Below are 20,561 nucleotides of genomic sequence, written 5' to 3' on the forward strand. Positions count from 1 at the left end.
GAGTGATGTGAAATGGAAGGGGTGAACTGATGGCAGGATTTCCGGGCAGCTGGTATCAGAGAAATGGAAAACTATAACAGAAATAGTTTTCTCGTGAGAAACTCCATTGATTAGCAGAAGAAGACTTCTGTTTCTCTACAAAGGCTGATGAAAAGACTCTAGCAGGAATTGGGACTGTTTTAAACACCAAAATTCCAAAGTTTTTTGTCTCTATGTTGTCATGTGAACAAGGGAATGGTGGGTAGTGGGGGATAAAAGGGTTTTCTGGAGGTTTATTCTGGTGTTCTTATTCTTGTAGTTTTGTTAATAAACTTTGTTTATTCCTTGTAAGTTTTAAGCCTGTTTTGCTCTTGTTCTAATCCATATCTCATAGCAAGAAATAAGTAAGTTTTCTAGTAATTTTTTTAGTTACTGCTTTAAAACCACGACAAGCTGTTAATTGTTGGCAATAAATAAAGCAGAGTAAATAGAACAAAGTCAAAATAGGCTTGTGAGTAACACAAGTGAAGTAACTGGAACATTTTAGTCCCTTTTCTCCTTCCACTACCTTGCAAGGAAAAACAAACAATATGGGAAAGAGCCTGCAAGAGAATAGATGCAATCTCTATGAAACTGCTTACTTTACATTTCACTGCTTTGTGGTGGATTTCACCTTGGAAACAGGGAAATAATTTTTAAAGAACAAAGCTGTCATGAACAGCAGGACAGTGTCACAAAAGATGAAAAGAGCAAGGATATGTGAATGAGTTTGATTTCTAAAGGGCTGATAAAACCAATCCAGAACAAAACCATATCAAATTTTTAAGATGGTAGGAGCTCAGAAATGGCAGAGGGTAAAATGCATGAAATACCAAGTACTGGCTTCCAGAATTAAAAAAATAATGGGCAAGAAAGCATTATTGCCATTCAAAAATACACAGTAAATGTGAAGCATTAGCTACCTTACTTCCCTTCAGTACTAAAAGATGTAACAGAAGTCCTGCACTTTCACACTTTTTCAGGTCTGCTGCAGGAAATAGTTTCCTGTAATTCTTGTCAGTATCAGAGAAAGAAGTCTTAAGCATTACAGCTTTCTCTTCATTGTCTAGGTTGAAAAAGAAATCGTGGTATTTCTGAACAGTTATAAAGATTAAACAGAAAACAATACAAAAGAAAGTAATAATCAGAGCTGAACAACAGAATTTAATAATGGAAGGAATGAAATGAACAAAAAGTGTGTCAGCTCTTGGAAGCTGTTCTTGCATGTCATGCTTGTATGCCAATCCTCTATGAGATAAACATCAGATTAATTTCAAATTTTCCTTCAACATTTTGTCTATGAGAGCCAAAAACTTTACTGTAGTTCATACAATAAAGTAAACTAACTAACTCCAAAGCATCATCCAGAGGGAAAAAATAACAGGAAAGCTGAGGAAATTTTACAAAAGGAGAGGGAAAGGAGATTTAATTGAAAACAAAATTTTAAAAAAAGAGGGATGGATCAAAACTGTTCAGAAAGTTCATAAATAAGAGGGAGCATGACAAAGGCAAATGAAACGTGTAAAGGTGAACCAGAAACCTGTTTCTTATTTTTAAGACTAGAACAAATTTGAAATATATAGACTATTTAAATGTGAAAGAAATAAATTTTCCACATTACAAATTACTAGTTAGCAAGGAAAATGAGGGGTTTTTTTTCTTATTTCTGTACATATTTTTTTCACAAGAAGTCTTCATCACATTGGTGAAGAATTAAACCAACGGCCCTAACATATTTCTCAAACTAAAATCTTGCATTCCAGCATGTCCAAGTTACTTACATAAATATTGTGGAAGTGATCAATTAAAGAACTATAGATACTATAGTAATGATGAGATACTGATGTGAGAAAATCCTGAAAAGAAGAAAAGGACTCCTGTCTTTCTTTACTTAGTTTGGTTTGGGGATGGGGTGGGTATTTTGGGTTTGGTTTTTTTATTTCTTTTTAGTCCTCTGCATTCTCTCTCTCAGAGGAAAAAAAGTCCAAACTTCTCTATTGCTTATTCATGTATTTTCATGTCCTTCTGGTCTGCTCTTTTTTAACATTTTCCTTGCTTTAGTGCACTCTGAGACAGAATAGGAAATCCCATTCAGGACTGGTGCATCACAGGGTAGAATGAAATAGTCATCATTCACTCACATCTGAGTTGCTGCTAAATGACTAACATACCAAGAAGCAGCAAGATGTAAAGGTAGTTCTGAATATACATAGGATGGAGATCAGCTATATTTAGGCAGCTGTTTTAATTCAATTGAATTGAATTAATTAATTTAATTTAATTTAATTTTGTAGCAGAGCCCCCACATGAAAACTGCACTTCATCCATGGTTTGAGGAGGAAAAGGGAATCTATTTCCTCACCACTGGAATACCATTCACATTACTCAACATTGCACCTGTTCCTACTGACTACAGCTTACAGTGCATTTTCATTAATTAATGGTCCTAAAAGCAACAGTGACCAATTTAGTATCTCATAGGAGTTTTTGAGTATCTAACTGTATTAGATGCAATTCTGACTTAAGTCCTTTTTACTTCAGGCACAATCAGAAGCAAGTGACACAACTTCCATCAGGATTAGCCTGTCTGAATCAGACAGCACCTGACTCCTTCCAAATCTGCTCCTGATAAACAGCAGTATTTACTGCTCTAATTGCAGTGTGACTGCAATTCACAATGCAATCTACTTTCAACACAGGAGACTTGGGATGTTTACAGGAGGCAGTGGAGTGTGTGACTCCTCAGGGAAGAGCATCCAGTTCTGGCTTCAGGATTGAAAGCAACACCTGCATGGCAATCAAAAAACTGCAAAAATGCAGATCATATGGACAAAACATAGTTCCCAAGCATGAGCAACTCTATAGTTGTTGAAACTGGCCTAAAAGACCAGTAAGAGCTGCACTATGCCTTGTTAGCTTGTACCTCTCTGTCCTATACTCCATCAACCAGTAGACACTGGTGGCAGTATTTTTGGGTTTCTTATTGAGCTGCACAGAAAAAGGTATCATCAGCATACAAAGATCACTACAAGTGAGGCTGACAGACAATTTTTATAGTGATTTTGTATAGCTGATTAAAGGTGCTTATTGCATGAAAATGTTGGAATTTGGTTGGGCTGAGGCACATGGTTTTTCCTTACCTTTTTTTTTCAACAGTTCCAGATACAGTTTGTAACGCTCTGGGGAGTGTTCAAGAAGGCCTGAGCTGCAGCAAGAGCCTCAACATCTGCTGACCTGGTTTCATGTGTCTGCTCTGCACTACAAAGGCTCCATGACCCTTGAACTGCACACTGGTTAGTGAAAGGACCTCAGCAAAATGAAGTGCAATAGAACAGAATTACACATATTCAACTACCAGACACAGAGCAATCGCTGAATGGCCACAGTATAACAGGAGATAACTGCTAAACATTTAACAGATTAACCTCCCTATCAGAATTTCAACCTTCCTTTCACTGTCACCTTTGCCTCTACACTTCTGCCAATGCAAGAGCAAGGGCAAATTAGATGCATGGAAAAAGTGAGGCAAATAATGTGTGGAAAAGATCTTCTCCGCAGAATCAGACTAAAGGTAATTTCATTCCTTTTTCTGGCTGAAGTGGTAACCAGGAGAAAGAAGAAGAGAATGAATACATATGTATCCTATACACTTTGAACTTTCCCTGCTATTAATTCTTCCCAATGGTGTGGAGGAGCAACTTTCTGAGCCTCCAGATGAATCCAAACCATAATGGTTGATCTTCACTCTGGAATCTATCTTCCTTCAATTTCTCTAGTCCATCCTCAAATGTATTTCTCTTGTTTGTCTTGAGAACCACTGTGGGAACATATTGTGCACTATGTTTGTCTTTTAAGCCCTCTATCCATTCCTGGCATTACTGTCACGCTTCAGCTGTCCTGTAGGTTTCTGTGCAAGCCAGTCCAGATAATTTTGCTGTAGAGAAGTGGATGGAGATCAGTATTTCCAGATACCAGCACTTGATAAGCTCAGATAAGTGGAATGAATTATCATTTGGATGTACCCTCTCCCTACCTTAAGTTAAGAAGAAAGCTTAGACAATATGATTCTTCATATTAGATGAAATGAATTCCAGCAAATGTGTGTTGGCAGATTCACACAGAAGATCTGTGGCAGAGTGAAAAACCAAGCTTGGGTTTCTCATTCATCCTCTTTAGATCACTGTTAAAAGAGTTATCAACAACTTCACTTACCCTCTGTTCCTAAATAATCCAAATTCTTTACCTTTATTAGCCCAGCCATATCAAACTGTGACTACAGTATAAAGAGGTCCTACTGTGGATAATCATAATCTCATTAATAAGCAGAAACTGTTGTAAACTCACTATATATACAGGATGCCAAGTCTTTTACTTACCACTGTTCCTGTCTTGAAAAGGAGGTAATGGACTGTCTGTGTGACATCTGCAGCATGCATTAGGTTGTGATAAGGATTTTTGTGTTTACTGTAGCCAACCTCCAGAGCTTCCACAAAAGACACCAAGGCAGAAATGGGAATCTAAGTAAACCAGCACAGAATTAAAGAAAGAAAAGGAAAAAAAAAAAAAAGAAGATAAAGAAAGAAAACAAACAAACAAACAAGCTTTAATAGCTAGCATTGAGACAGGAGTTTTTTGATTAGAGGTTCTCAAAGAGCTGTCTGTACTTCACAAACAAACAAAATGCTAAAATCTGAAACAGTCACTCAACTGAGAGAGTGAATTCAGGTTACTACTTCAAATTGGTTTTTCCATTCATAATTACATTACATGTGAATCATTCCAAAAAATAAATACACATAAATAAGTATACTATGAAATGTTGTCTGGAGTGTTCCAGACATGGAGTATGAAAAGTAACAGCAACCAGTGGATTGATTGCCATAGAGAAATATTTCTAAATAGATTGCAAGCAACTGCCTGTTATCTTCACAATCCACTTGAATATATCTCTGCTTTACTATTCACAGTTAAGATTTTATAACAAAACAGATGATACAGTAAATCTTAGATACTCTAAGAGGACTATCATTTATCAGACCTCTGGATTTTCACAATAAAATCCAGCTTGCCCGTCCTATGGGATTGCCACATTTTTCTGACTCCAAGAGTAACTGAAATTATCTGAAAAAATGCAGTTCAGGGGATTTCTAGAAAGGAGACTATGCAGGTGGTAACATATGCAACTGGCAACATGAGTTCTCCAGTTTCATCTGCTCAGACAATAAATACATTAAACACTGAAGTTTCCATATAAAAGATCACTGGTCTTCTCTTAGGTACATATGAGCAGAGGATGCAGTTCTGAGCCTCATCTTGATGCCTCATCAGGCATAGGAAGTTCCTGAAAAATTATGAGATCTAGACATCTGTAAATTCTTTCTAGTCAGAGTGGGAACCCCTGGGAAAAGGAAATGTCAACAGTGGAAGGGACTGCAGAGTATCTGTGTGGGGACAGTGGTCAAGAACTGGATGGCAATGCTTCCTCTTCAAAGTTGGAAGAAATCTCTGTAGCAGTTATAAAATTATAGAATGGTTTGGGCTAGGAGAGACTTTTAAAAGTCATCTAGTCAGCCTGGCCCTGCAATGAACAGGGACATGTTCAGCAAGACCAGGTTTCTCAGAGTCCTGTCTGATTTTGAATGATTCCAGGGATGGGACACCTACCACCTCTCAGGGCAACCTTTTCCAGTTTTCCAGTGTTTCACCACTCTCACCATAAGAAAATCTTCCTTATATCTAATCTAATCTATGCTCTTTTAGTTCATAACCATTAACCCTTGTCCTGCTGCAACAGAACCCACTAAAAAGTTTGCTCTCATTTTTCTTATAGGTCCCCTTCAGGTACCAAAAGGCTGCAATAGGCAATCCCCAGAACCTTCTCTTCTCCAGGATTAACAACACTAACTCTGTTGGCCTTTTCTCACAGGAAAGGTGCTCCAGCCCTCCGATCATTTCTGTGGCCCTCGTGTACAATGGTGCCAACAGGTCCGTGTCTTTCCTGCGCTGAGAGTTCCAGACGTGGATATCCTGGATGCAGTATTCCAAATGGGGTCTCATGAGAGCAAAGTTAGGAGTAGAATCACCTCCTTTGGCCTGATGGAAAATCTGATTGGAATGAATTTGAATTTGCTTTCATATTCTCTTGTTCTCTTTTGTGCCTACGTGCTTGAGGGTCCTATAAAGTTCAGGAAAATGACACCATCATTCTCAGAGGATCAAATGCGGTGTTTCCCATGGATTTCATTTGGAACCCCACTTAGTTCATGGTGCCTTACTGCAATTGAAGTACTACTTAAATCACATCTGGTCTTCCTTATTAGGGAAAGTGTAGTGTTCACAAATTCTTCAAAGACCACTAAAATTACATTTGTAATTGAGAAAAGCAGAATGAGAAGGAAGTTGAACAAAATTCAAGATGAATGAAGATAGACATCTTCTAACTACTGACCTTGAAACGGTTGATCAGATCATAGCGTGTGAGAAGTTCGTAGAAAATGAATTTCAGTGCATGATCCCCACTGGCATCATTTAGTGCAAATACATCAAAGGACCAGTTGTCTACATTCTGCAAGAGTATGTAGAAAAGACAGTTAATATGGTCATCATTTTTACCATGATCTTTCAATTTCTTCACCTTCTCTCACAATTTCAGAATTCCAGTACTGATATAAATGTATAGTTTATTTTTCAATAAATTCTTCATAATCCATCTAACCAGTGCAGAATCATCAATGTACTTACAGTATATCAGGATACTTATTAGTATTGTGTGACTTGTGTTTAACAAGTTTCTATTAAGAACATGTATGCCATGTTTGTTTATTCTAAACATGGCAATTCTCTACAGCGGAATTTAATCACCAAAGGATGAATCCTAAAAGATAAAAATCCTGGTTGGCTTTAGTACCTGAGACATTGAGATGGTCCTGTTTGGGCTGATATGATACATTAATTGCTAACAATTATATAAAAATCCAATCTTTATAACAGAAGAATAACTAACTAATTCCAGTTGGGAAAGTTACAGACAGCTGTAAATGACATACCAGTGCTGCAGGCTGGTCAGTCAAGAGATCAAGGAGGGGAAGTTCTCAGCTCTAAAGTTGAGGGTCTAACCTCACAGAAGTTTGAATTCAAATCTCAAATGGTAGGGAAGGCTGTGGGAGGTGACAGCATTCATTATCTAGCAAGAGATGAAGAGAAACACTAACTCTTTCTAAATGTTCAATTTCCTAGCTTTCTGTCCCTTCTTAACCTTGGGGACTTGTTATATAAGTCAACAAGTAAATTCAGGGATAGAAGCTATTCTGTTCAATGTTACTGCAAGGTATGGCATTTCTGTAGCCACAGATAAGCAGAAGTCTATACTGCAGACATTGCAAGTGACTACAGGTTCTGTGTTCATTACCTGTTTATTTTCTAGCCTAGAAAATATTCCTGTCATGGTGTGGGCATTGAAAAAGGCTGTAAAATTAAATTCTAAAGCACGTAACTCCTTAAGCAGTAATTAATGCAAAGCTCCACCTCTAGCACTAGGCTGATGGACCGCAGATCACCACAATGTACTCTGTAAGCATGTCTGTATGAATGGTTTGTATAGTCACTATTCAAATGAAAGACAAGGCTGATTGTCCTTTTTATGGCAATCAATCTTAATTCTTCACACCATGTCATACAGAAAGGCAACAGACTACTGCAGTAGAAAAATTAGTATAAAAGAGAGAGAGAGAGAAATGCTCTGCAGTCAGTTTAAAAAAATGCCAAACTTCTCATCCAGTGAAAAAATTAGACAGATTATGCATCTAGAACTTGCACTGCTACAGCCTGCATTTTTTTTCAGAAGCTCCAGTATTTCATTATTTTATTAAAACCAACCTCTGTCACAAAGCTGTGATTCCACTGCTTTGGGTTATTAAGTCAGATGTCTTCTTTACCACAGTAGCAAAAATAAGAATTTGTAGTTGAAAATAAGCTTGTTTTGACTTCATTTCATCTCAATTCTTGTCCTTATTAGCACGTCTCTGAGGGGAATGTTGATTATGACAACCCAGAACCACTGAAGACATATGTGTGGTACACTCCTACAGCCTTTTGCATGCTTAAATCATCAGGTCATTTTACAGAGCACATTAAGCAGTCAGGTAGCTGTAAGGATTTTTTAATTGACCTTACTGGACTGAACGAAGCAACAAAACATGCCATTTTCAATGGAGGAGATGGGATTGAGAAATTTAAGATTAAGTATTATTTTTAATACAGAAGACTTCAAAGAATCATAGAATATGCTGAGTTGGAAAGGGCTCAAAAGGATCATCAAATCTACCTCCTAGTCCTTCACAGGACATCCCCAAGAGTCACACCATGTGACTCCATTCTTGAACTCCATCAGTTTTTGTGCTGTGACTTCTTTGCTAGGGAGCCTGTTTTGACTTCTTCAAAGTAACTCACATTTTAACCAAATCCATTACCAAACCCAAAAACATCCAGACAAAGACATGTTCTCAAAACAGTTTTGGAAAAAAAAAATAATTCTAGAGTGTAGGTAAAGTATTGTAGAGTGACCAGGTAGGTGCTATTGCACTCTAAGCAAAATCAATCAATTACTTTTGTCATTGTTTAATAATTGGTTTAACTTATTCTAACATTATCAATTCTTTTTACAACCTTTGAAGACAACATTTGAAGACATAGAAAAAAAGGGAGGAATTCAATAAATCTTAAGTCATCTGAGAATAGGTGATGGGTCTTCCACTGTCTTGTTACTGCTGAGGAGCTCAGGAGAAGAGGTACCATTATAGATATCTTCCCTCATAAGCTGGCTATGGAGTGTAGTTGCAAAAGAACAAAGAATTTACATCCCATTTGCAGGAGTGAAGCTAGCACTTGTCAACACGCAGTTGGAAAACAGTGTGGGTGGACACTGATTCTGTATATGAAAAGCATGTTTTATCACACTTCTTGCAATTCCTCCAGATCTTTTGATCAGTTCTACTATTCAAAATGAAAAGGATACCCTAACTGTACATCTTTCCAGTGTGGAGAAATGCTGCAAGATATCTTAATGAGTTTTACACTTAATATCCCTGTGTACTGCCCCATTCTATCACATTTTTTCACCACTGCATGGCGTGGTTGAACCACATGCAACATGTAATCTGCAAAGCTGCTGTGTAAGCAGCTGTCACTTATGTTTGTAGTCTTGATAATTCATGCCTAAGTCAAGAATCTTGCAATTGGCCCGTGGATCGAAGCTTTGTTTATTTTTCAGACTACTTCTGACTAATTATTTTCACACTGAAACTTTAAAACTCACAGAAGGGTCCATTTTCATAAACTGATCACTTATTTGTCATAAACTGTCACTTTGAAGACCTGAGCTGAACAATGCAAGAAATTCTCTTCTCTCACAGCAGCAGATCTTTTCCTTCTCCATCTCTTTCCATCTCTGTTTTTTCCCTTCCTTGTGGGATGTTGTGAGTGATTCCTAAGTCTTAATTCAATCACTGTAATCTAGAACAGAATTGCAATCTTCACAACCTGAAAATGGCCACAGTCTTGAACTTTATTCTTTCTTTTATTGAAAGGATAATCCCTTAGGCCAGTTAAATGATTAATGAATGTGAACTAACTGAATGTCAGAGAGAAGGAAAGGCCAAGTATTAAGACCCCCCCTTATATGTCACAGGATTATTTTGATGCTTTGTTCAGACCCCCCTTTAATATCTTTTTATTTGGATTACCTTTAGCACTCCAATTACAGCAGGTGGGTAGCTCAAGCCGACCATATTTGAAGTACGCCTGTACATTCTACCAAGATGAAATAGATAAAGCAACACATAAATAGAATTAAGTGAAACAAAACATACAATCAACAAAACTCATAAAGCAACCGACAGTTACAGGTGACCTGATTGAGCCTGGAATACCCTAACTGGAATATGGACCTTTTTTTCCTTCCATTTTGTTCCTAACTTGCCCAATATTCTCAATTTTGTTCTTATTGTATAGTTTAATTTGAGTTTGTACGCTGCCCAATATCTCATAGCTTGGTTACAGAGCTGAACATGACAAAGAATTTGCCAGTACCAGGTCTTCATCAGATGGAAAGGCTACACTCGACTAAACAAAATGGTCCCCATTTTCCACCATACATACCTGTACTGACATTTCAGTTCCCTTAGTCCTTGCTGGCCCACATGCAAGCTAATTCTGAGTGTACTTCAGAAACCATTTGTATGCAATGAATCAACTCCAGTGTGATACAGCTGTTACTTTTGTCTGTATGTTTTCAAGATTAGTGCAAAACCTTTTGGGTGTTTGCCATGTGTATGTGTGTGTTTCAGGGAATGAGAGAAAAACAACAAGGCAATAATCAACATCTGTAACTATACTAAACAAAGTATGTAATGTACCAGAATTTAAACTTGATCATAAAGCATATTTTAAACAGATTATCATGTATGTACAAGTTTTTAGTTGTTTTCAGAACACACTGTGCTTAATAGGATTTGGTGAATGCAGAAAATCTGTCAAAGCTAGAATGTCTTTCCACAGACCACCCTTTTTTGCCCTAAAGCACTGTAGGATTAAAAGAAAATGATAGAAAGCTCTCTTCTCCCACTTGAAATGATCCTGTGCAAAGTTTTCCTTCACTGCCATTTTTCTTTGTCATCTTCTGGACTCAGAACTGAAAAAAGTCATTCCGCTTTGGAGACGTATATTCACCCATTCTGAAATCACAGAATTTCTTGTCCCTTCCTTTCTCTAGTCAGAAGCTCCATAGCATTATTTTAAGAGAAAATTGAAGTAAAACCCCTTTCCCTTAGCTCAGGAAAATCACAACCCTCCTCCTGTGCCATATTATATTTGAATACTTCCTTCTTTTTGTCACAGTGTTCCAGGTCAGCTGGAAAACAGCTTTCTGAGGCAGCTTTCTGCATTTACTTACATGTTGAGAGTAAGGATTAATTCACAAATAGCCAGTCAAACCTTAGAGAAATCTGCCCCAAGGAGAAATTAGAGGTTTAGTCTTATTTCAATTTGCTGCCACTCTTAACACATGTACAGTAACTTTGGTGCACAGATAAAAATATTGGCCATAGTCATGACAAAGGAGGCTTCTGTGTGTCTGTGTGGACTGTGATCCACTGTCTGATATGTATAACCTCCTGCACAGAGGACTGTTAGGCTGTCACTGCAATTGTGTTGAACAGTGAAAGGTGCTCTGCTCTTCCATTCATGACTTGAATTTTGCTGTTGCAAAATTACTCCCAGAGATCTGAGAGCTGCTGTCTTTCAGGCTGTCCGAAAAATGCTGACAGTTTCACATGTGCCAGCCCTATTTCTGGCTTGAACAAAGAAGGTCAGTGAAGAGTGGTTACTTGACAAGAAAAGGTAAGATTAGAAGTGAGTCCAAATTGAAATTAATAAATGTTTTAAAGGGTTAAAAAAGTAAAATCAGTTTTAGCAACAGGTTGTGATGTAAATCACAAGAGGGAAGGCTGAGAGGACTCAATGGCTTTTTTGAAATCCTCCCTGAGCTCCAAAATTTTCACATCCATTTTGATCAATAGTTCATTCCAGTAATAGTATGGTAAAGGATTTTGTTCTGTATCTTAGCACTTCTTCATAAGAAATACCAGACCACAGAGGTAAATGGAAGCAAGGAAGAGTTTGATCTGTCCAAATTTTAAATGCTGTCACTCCTTACCTAGGACTATGCAGAAGTGTATATTGTCTGTCAAAATTATACCAAGTGTGCTATTACATCTGTAATAGTAAGAACAGTAAGAACAGGGGAATAGGTATTGTTTCAGTTTACAATCTTTTACTAAATCCCAAGTTTTTAGGGGTTACCTAAATCTATGTAGAAACATTAACAAAAGCACATTAAAGTGCTCTTCATTCAGTAGTCTTCCACTGACCCTGAGTCTGACCCACTCTGCTCTGAGGTCTTCTGGCCTAAGGTACTCTCCTCCACCTCCTGTCATTGTGCCATCACATACTACAGGTGAAATCTGCAGTACCTGGGTAGTTACTAGAACAAATTGATTACATGACACTTTACCTTTCCACAAATATCCCAGCTTGCACTGCATGGACAATACTCCTGAACCGGGGTTTTTCCTCAGTCCTTTTGAGCATCATCCCCATTTGCCGTGTGAAGGTAGAAGCCAACCAGTCACGGACCTCTGATGGCACAGAGTCAGACTGGATATCACTGAGTTCATCTTCTGTGTCCAGTAAACGCCTAGAAGTATGAGGAAACAGAAGGGTAAACAGACTTCCGTAGAGAGCACTACAACGTTATTAACAAAAAAAGAAACTCACATATATTCTAATTAAAGCAGCCTGTTAAAAGTCTTTGATTCATTAGCCCTAATAAAACACAACAGTACAAGTTTTCAACTGTTTGTTTATTCTCTTATGTACTTACATTTCAGATTGTGAAACTCACTACTAGACTGAGAAACAAGAATTATCAGTCCTTTGAAGCACAACTGTATGATCATCTATTGACTTTGCATCTTCAGCTCATCAATATTTCTGAACTTTCTGCCTTTCAAAGGTAATTTATGGTCATTTCTAGGAATGAATTTCTAGCTTCTGAATTACTGACTTACAGTTTTCTCCTCTTCAGATCTTGTCATCTGTGTTGACTCTACAAGTGCATTTATCACTGGGTAAATGGCATGTAACCAACAAGGTGAACTCTTCGGCAGTGTCTTACCAGTCTACCTCTGTCATGGGCAATTTTTTCTTTCATTTCAAAGACATCATACAAGTGAAAAATTTAACATTATTTATAATAAATAATTGAGTAGAAATTTAGAAACTATCAGAAAATGTAGGACACAATTACTATGAAAACATTTCTCTGAGAAAAAAATATATTACTTTTATGATTGGTTTTGATCTCCTTCCCTGTCCCAGAAAACTGAAAGAAGCATTTAAATGAAGGATTGAAGATCTGTTCTACACAGAATACAATATTCTAATGATTAAAACAATATTATCTATGAGTAATAAATCTTGACTCAACCAACTTTCACAATTGACATGTAAATTACTACTGGTGCTGGACATAAGAGTGTTGATGTCAGTAGTTAGCTCACCTAGTTTCACAAATGTATACTGACTCAAGAACAGTCGCTGCATATTCCAAATTCTTCTTTAGATCTACAACTGAAGCTTCCCCTCTCTCTAACTGATTTACCAAAGACCGCAATCTAAAGAAAAAGAAAGCAAAAATATTATTAGTATAAAGCAAAATAGGTTGAGAATGAGTGTCAGTTCCCAGGATGAGACCTAGCATACACATTGACAGGTGAAAACTTTTGGAAGTCTACAAGTTTTTTGAAGCAACATACATAAAGTCAACAAAAATTAATTTTCAAAGATCAGTTATAATGATAATATGTGAGTCCATGAGTTATCACAGAATCATACAGTCACAGAATATGATAGATATGCTATAGATAGAATAGATATGCTATAGATAGAATATGATAGAATATGCTGAGTTGGAAGGGACCCATCAGTATCACTGAGTCCAACCTCTGACCCTACACAGGACACACCAAGAATCACATCATATGCCTGAGAGCATTGCGCAAAGGCTTCTGAACTCAGACTCCTTGAGTCCTTTCACTAGTAATGAGAGTGAAGAGATCAATATCTGCTCCTCCACTTCCCCTCATGAGATTGTTGAAGGTTGCAACAAGGTCTCCTCTTAGTCTACTCCTCTCCAGTCAGAACAGATCATGTGGTCTCAATCACTCTTTATAAGGCTTCTCTTCCAGAAGTTTCACTATATCTGTGGGCCTCTTATGGACACTTTCTGATAGTTTAATATCTTTCTTACACTGTGGTGCGTAAAACTGCACACAGTACTCAAGGTGAGGCCATACCAGTGCAGAGCAGGGCAGGACAATCTCTTCCATTGATCAGCTCTCCCTACTCAAAACTGAAATAAGTGAAAATAGAAATCCCTTGAAATTTAACAGAGGAGCTAAGAGAGGACAATTTCAATCCAGTCATAAGGAATCTCTTGAATAGTCTGTTAACAAATGACTGTTATTCCTAATGATTGATGTAAACATGCAAAACTGTACTAGAGAATACTTAGAAACACTATTAAAGGAATACTATGCAAGGTTAGAAAATACCATGATTTTCATTACATCTAGAAGCCACCCTTAGATTATCCCATGTATATTAAACAGAACTCACTACTTTCACATCTAAACAGTAAGCATTGCTTTATATGCCTCCTTGTTTTTTCATTCCATGTATGGGGAGTCTGCAGATATGACCCCTTAACTAGCTACCAGAAACATTGTACACAAGCCACAGGAGTCAATATTACAGAAATAATATGACCTTTGGCTCTTCCAGACTTTTATTTAATTGATACCAGTATCTGGAAGTTTTATGCTGCAACTCATTCAAAATTCATGTTCAATAATACCACAGAGAGTAATGACTGTTTCATGGAACCAACATTCTTCATTTAAGAAGATCATGCAAAGTACTATGCACATCAATCATTTACAAAAAGAGAAGTACAGTTGTTCTTCACACCATCATATGAAAAAATTACACTTTGTCTTACCATCCAGTATCTCTAACTGTTGCTGATTCATTGAGTCACAGCAGCTGCTCCCAATTAATTGTATTAAATAAGAGCCTGGTGATAGTTTGCCTTTAATGTATTACATGTATTTGGGTTTTTTTTAATAATCCTAAATGTACTGAAGGGAATCCAGGCAAATTAATTAGCTGAAAAATTCTGCTTCAAGGTGGCTGAAATAATTTTGAAATTCAACCAAATTCACCTATAGCACTTAGGAACATGGTTTAGCAAGAGCTTGGCAGTGCTGGGTTAACAGTTAATGATCTTAGCAGTCAACTCTAAGATCTACTCATTTGTGATAACATTCCTTTGAGAGCCAGCTCAAATAGCTTAAAAGAAAAAAAGTAAAATCAACAACAAACTTTATAAATTAACAAAATAGTAATCAGAAGTAGACCTGACTGCATAAAAGCCAGCTTCAATATACACACACAAAAAGATGAAGAAACTCCTGAAGTTTGGAAGGTAAACATCTGATGAACTGAAAGACAAAACCCTGCCTTCTGATCTTCAGCACATTCCTTGCTCATTTCTGGAAAACCACTATAATTAATGGTCAGAAATTCTCACTAAGTTTGAGAAGCAGTGAGACGTATCAAAGAATTCCTACACAGAAATAGGCATGCATCTGCCATCTCACTATAATTGTACAAACTTGATAAATCTAGTATTCTGAGAGTCATATCAGAGTTAGACAGCATATGCAGACTATCTAAGCATGAACACATAGAGGGTGTGACAGATGCCCTGCAACAGTATCTGTCTGCCTGTTGGGTTGTAAAAAACCTGTAAACCACACAGAACTGTGCAAAAGTATCCAGAGCAGACTACATGTGGTTATGCATGTAATGAACATGTGCAGTAGTTTCAGTCAGCTGGACAGAGAGGTAATCCCTGAAAACCATTCCAACAGAAGATTGGTGGAAGAGGTACAGCATGCACAGGAAGTAACCCAGAAGCTCACCATCTCTTTTTACAACAGTCAGCAGGTATTATTCATTCCACAGTCTGCCACATCTTAATCTAAGGCTCTGCATATATACATAATATATATATACCACTTAGGAAAAGATACAACCTAGAAAGCCAGCTCATGTAGTAATACCCAAAATGAAACTGAAAATAGGGTAACTGATAGCCTGTCACCCAGTGAATTTGTATTAGGCTGGATAGCTATCTTCTGTATATATTCTATACTACTTTTGCATACAAAAATATGCAAGTAACAACATTCAGACAAAATAAAAACATGTGCTCACAAAGAGCAAACACACAGTACTGCTACACTGGTATTTTAATAAAAAAAATTTATATGCCATTTCCCAAGTAATTTCTTTGCCTTCTTCATGTTTCCTGAAATTTCATTCTCCCTTTGAATAAAAATACAAATATGAAAATTTTAAGTAATCATTTTTTTATTATTATTATAAGAAGCATGAAAGTGCAACAGTGATAAATTCAGTGGCCTTCACAGGATGGTTGTCGTGGTTTCAAGCTAGTAATAAAAACTTATTTATTTTTTTTTGCTAGAGATATGGATTAAAATAAGAGCAAAACAGGCTTAAAACTTAAAAGGAATAAAGACAGTTTATTAACAAACTACTAGAATAAAAATACCAAAATAAACTTTCAGAGAACCCTTTTACTTTTCACTACTTGATCATTTCTTTGTACACATAACAACATAGAGACAAAAAAAAGTTTTACAATCTTGGTGGTCAAAAACAGTTTCAATTTTAGAGTCTTTTCATCAGTCCCCGTAGAGAAACAGAAGTCTCTTTCTGCTAATCCATGGAGTTTCTAGAGTCCACTCCTCCCATCTCACACCACTCTGAGGTGTGCAATGGGTCAAATTGAATCTAGGGATGCTATTTTTAAGGATAAGTGATTCAAAGCAGAAATCTTTTTCAGTTGTCCCTGTGAGCCTTCCTGGAAAACAGCCATCTCCCTGGCTCCTTTAAGGCTTTAAAATCTTCACTTCACTCGCAAGTTCCAGCAACTCACAGGATCATAATCATTTTTCTTTTCTTTAAAGTCCACACTTTGAATACTCTATTCCTCCCATACTCTAGCCATGAATTAAAGGAGTCTTTAAACTACTGTCCATCTCCATAGCTGCAACAGAAAGACTTTTCAGCAACAAGCATCTTCTTTTTCTCTCTTTCTTATTTAAACTTAACTCTTTTCTTCACTGTTTCTAGTAGGTTTATGATGTCTTACATGTTAATTGTCTCTCTTTCTCTGTCTGTTCTAAGAAAAAGGAGTAATCTGTTGTTTATTTAGGTAATAAAGGAGTTAAAAGAAGAAAGCTACAAAAGTTCATAGTGTCCGGTTTCAGTCTAGCAACAGACTTTGAAAACTAAACAAAACTGCTAAACTGCTTTTCTCTCCTTCCCCCCCCCCCTGCGGCCTTGTCCCGGGCCTGGGAGGGGGGGGGAAAGCTAAGACGGAGCTTGTTACCTCTCCAAAGCCGGAAACAAAAAGAGAACGAGACAGCTCTGAGTGTACTTCTTAAGGGAGTGTTTACAAGTTGAATTCACTTTTTAATGGTCAGATCTGCTGTCAATTCTTGAAATGACTGATAATTGGTCAAGAAGAAAAACTCCCATCAGTCACCAGTAGCTTCAACTTCCTCTTTTTTTTCACTCGGTTTTAAAGGTGAAGTTAACCCATGATAATGGTAAAAATCTTGTTTCAACTCACCTTGATTCAGATAAACTTTTGACAACATTAGTCAACTATAACAGAATTAAATAGTTTAGGTTTCACTTTCCATTTATAAATTCCTTCCTGCCTATTGAAACTGTAGCAAACTTTTGCTTTAATGATTTTCAATAAAACAACAGCCTAGGCACTTCCTCAGGACCAGGTCCTGTAAATTATCAGTCTCCCTCTCCTGCTGCTGAAAACTCTAAAGGACGTGCATTCCTCCAATATGCAAACACCTCCCCCATTCACAGGTTCCAAACTTTGGGAACTGAATGAGAAAATATAAGTAGTTAAAAGGATTGGTCGTGTTTTGGGGTTTTTTTTTTTATTCAAGTGCTTCACCTAGCACAAAATACACCTGATTAGAAAAATCAGGTACACGGATGCTCATGGAAGTCACTGGAGGTGGATATCAATGATAAACCATCTGCCTGTCATATACTTTCTCAGGAAGGGGTGCACTGCCTCTTTGATGTGCCTGCCTTCCTTCACTAGTGAGAGAAATGAGCCAGGAGATTATCTTAGGTGGTCAGTGTGGTTTCAGATGGATAAGATGAGGTGAGATGACTCATTCCACTGAATAAATGTGAGAGCTGAAAAAGGATAAATTTCAGATGTGGGAGAGAAAGAAAGGCTGCTATATTCTTTTTTCACAACAAGCAATCTTCAAATTGATATTTCCCAAAGCAAGCCTTCCTGTTGGCAGACTAGTTCTTTCTGAGATGTTAGTGTGAATTAGTTGTTTTGGGGAGCTGTTCAAGCACAAAATCATTGAATTTGTTGACAATGACATCCAAAGACAACAAATTATATCTTCCAGAATTAAGTGTTTTCCAAACCACTATTGCCTTTTATAAAAAAAACAGCCTCCGTTATAACACATCAGACACCAACTTTACAATTTTTAATCTGCATGTTTAAAAATAGGTGCCTGAAATAAACTGTCAATAAATGTATTTCATGTACAATAGACAGATAACATATGACACATATAATAAAACCGTATGCAATAAGATCATGCGTCCTGGACTTAGAAGAGCAGACTTTGGCATCTTTGCAGACCTATGTCATAGAGTCCCCTGTGGTAAAGCCCTGGCGATCAGAAGGGCTCAAGAATGCTAGCTAATATTCAAGGATCTCTTCCTCCAATCTCAGGAACAATGCATCTTAACAAGTGGACATGGGTTCAACATCTTTGCTGGCCATGGACAGTGAGATTGCACCCTCAGCAAGTTCACTGATGCCACCACGCTCTGTGACAGTGCAGTCAATATGATGAAGAGAAGCAATAATGCTGTCCAGAAGGACCTCTACAGTCTTGAGAGGTGGGCCAATGCAAACTTCATGAAGTGTTGCTCTATTAAGGAACGGCTGGAAAGAGACCACACAGACTGTCATGGAGTCAGAACAGGAGAATTCCCTAGTTTATTGCTTCAGCCTTGTTTTATAGACTGGTTCGTGGAAAGTACAGAAAGGAAACTCTTATTGGTTAGCAAATCACTACATCACCATCATTGGTCAGTGGTGTACAACACCCTCTGACTTTCTCTTGCCAAGAAAACACGGGACAGACAAACAGCACCTGGCACGGCTGTTTTCTGTCTGTGAGGATTGTTTTCAAATCCTCCCATGAATTTCTCAGGCTAGCTCTCAGGCAGGACTGAGAAGCTATGGGGCCTGCAGTTTCTGCAGGCTCCCTGCAGAAGAGCTAGCATCCATAATGAAGTTCAATAAAGCAAAGTGTAAGTCCTACATCTGTGTAGGGGCAATCACAGGAACACGTAATGGTTGGGCAGAGAGGTGATTGATAGAAGTCCTGTGAAGAAGGGCTTGGCAGTGACAGGTCATGGAAAACTCAACATGAGCCAGCAGTGAAGCATGAGCCACAGCCCAGAAAGCCAATCAAATCCTGGGCTGCATCACAAGGAGCACAGCCAGCAGGTCAAGGGAAGTGATTCCCCCTGAACTCTGCTTTTGTGAAACCCAACCTGGAATATTGCACACAGATCTAGTGCCCCCAACATAAGAAGGATATGGAACTGTTGGAACAAGTCCAGAGGAGGGCCACAAAGACAATAAGGGGGCTAGTGTCCTTCCCATATGAAGACAGGCTGAGAAAGTCAGGGCTTTCTGTCTGGAGAAGAGGAGACTGCACAGAGACCTCGTAGCATCCTTCCATTCTGAAGAGCAACTACAGAAAAGCTGGAGAGGGACTCTTCATCAGGAACTCTAGAGATAGAACAAGAAGTAATGGGTTCAAAGGGGGAAATTTGGGTTAGATGTACAGAAGAAATTCTTTATTGTGAGGGTAGTGAGGTATTGGGACAGGTTGTCCATAGAAGTTGAGGATGCTCCATACTTGAAAACATCAAGAGTGCAGTTGGATAGGGCTCTGAGAAATCTGATCTAGGGGAAGAAGTCCATGCTTATGGAAGGGGACTTGAAACTTGTCCTAGTTCCAGCAAGGAGAGGGATGATTTTTGCAGTAATCAAGAGGAAACATAGCTAGAACCTGGAGGTTATTCAGTATCAACTCACATCATTGCCAGCAGAAAAGGGAGTCTCTTACAAGGTTAAGAGGTCTTCTCTGGTTAGGGTGTGTGGCTGCAGTTTGGTCTGGCTCTGCATGGAGCATTTTGCATGTGAATCTCTCTCTTTTGTTCACTTCTGTTTTTAGTATTGTAGCTGTTACGGTTTGTTTTCTTATCAAACTGCTGTTTCCAGTAAATTGTTCTTTACCCATGACCTTTACCTTTTGTACCTCCAGTTCTCCTGTCCAGCCTGCCACAGAGAGCAGAGGGAGGGTGAAGTGTGGAAGCAAAGGAACAGCAGCATGGTTTGCAAGGTCTCAGTAGACACTTAATTGGGGGCAACCATTCCAGTTGCTGTCAAGAGACAGTATATACCACAAGATAACCTCTGCTTTTACCTGTATGACCACAGAGAGGACATGAGGAAGTGGGATGGAAAACCCACCTCTGTCCTAGCAGAACAGGTGTGTGAGTTGAGAAGGACCACAGGAAATTCTTCAAGGATAAATGCTGCTCCAATTTCCAATGGGCAAGTTGTCAGACACAATGGAAGGGCTGAATGTTATTTCTGATCCTCTTGAAATGAGCTCAAGTTCATATTTACAAGACATGAACAATTACTACTATGTCTAGAGCTAGAGGGGCTCTGCCTCCAGCAGGAGGAAAGG

General features: G+C 38.1%; 1 protein-coding gene across 7 annotated transcripts in view; it reads right to left on the bottom strand.

Annotated features, from left to right (window-relative positions):
• LOC131575367 (dual specificity calcium/calmodulin-dependent 3',5'-cyclic nucleotide phosphodiesterase 1C) overlaps window positions 1–20,561 on the bottom strand; it is a 141,876-nt gene that overhangs the window by 66,666 nt on the left and 54,649 nt on the right. For all 7 annotated transcript variants that reach the window (XM_058830739.1, XM_058830738.1, XM_058830740.1 and 4 more), the window contains 5 exons: window positions 13,134–13,247; window positions 12,086–12,268; window positions 9,759–9,825; window positions 6,467–6,583; window positions 4,395–4,535 (listed from right to left, as the gene is read on the bottom strand). In XM_058830739.1, coding sequence (XP_058686722.1) covers window positions 4,395–4,535; window positions 6,467–6,583; window positions 9,759–9,825; window positions 12,086–12,268; window positions 13,134–13,247 — 622 coding nt within the window. The remainder of the gene's footprint in view (window positions 1–4,394; window positions 4,536–6,466; window positions 6,584–9,758; window positions 9,826–12,085; window positions 12,269–13,133; window positions 13,248–20,561) is intronic.

Source organism: Poecile atricapillus, chromosome 2 (assembly GCF_030490865.1).
Source record: "Poecile atricapillus isolate bPoeAtr1 chromosome 2, bPoeAtr1.hap1, whole genome shotgun sequence".
In the NCBI taxonomy this organism is placed as follows: Eukaryota; Metazoa; Chordata; class Aves; order Passeriformes; family Paridae; genus Poecile; species Poecile atricapillus.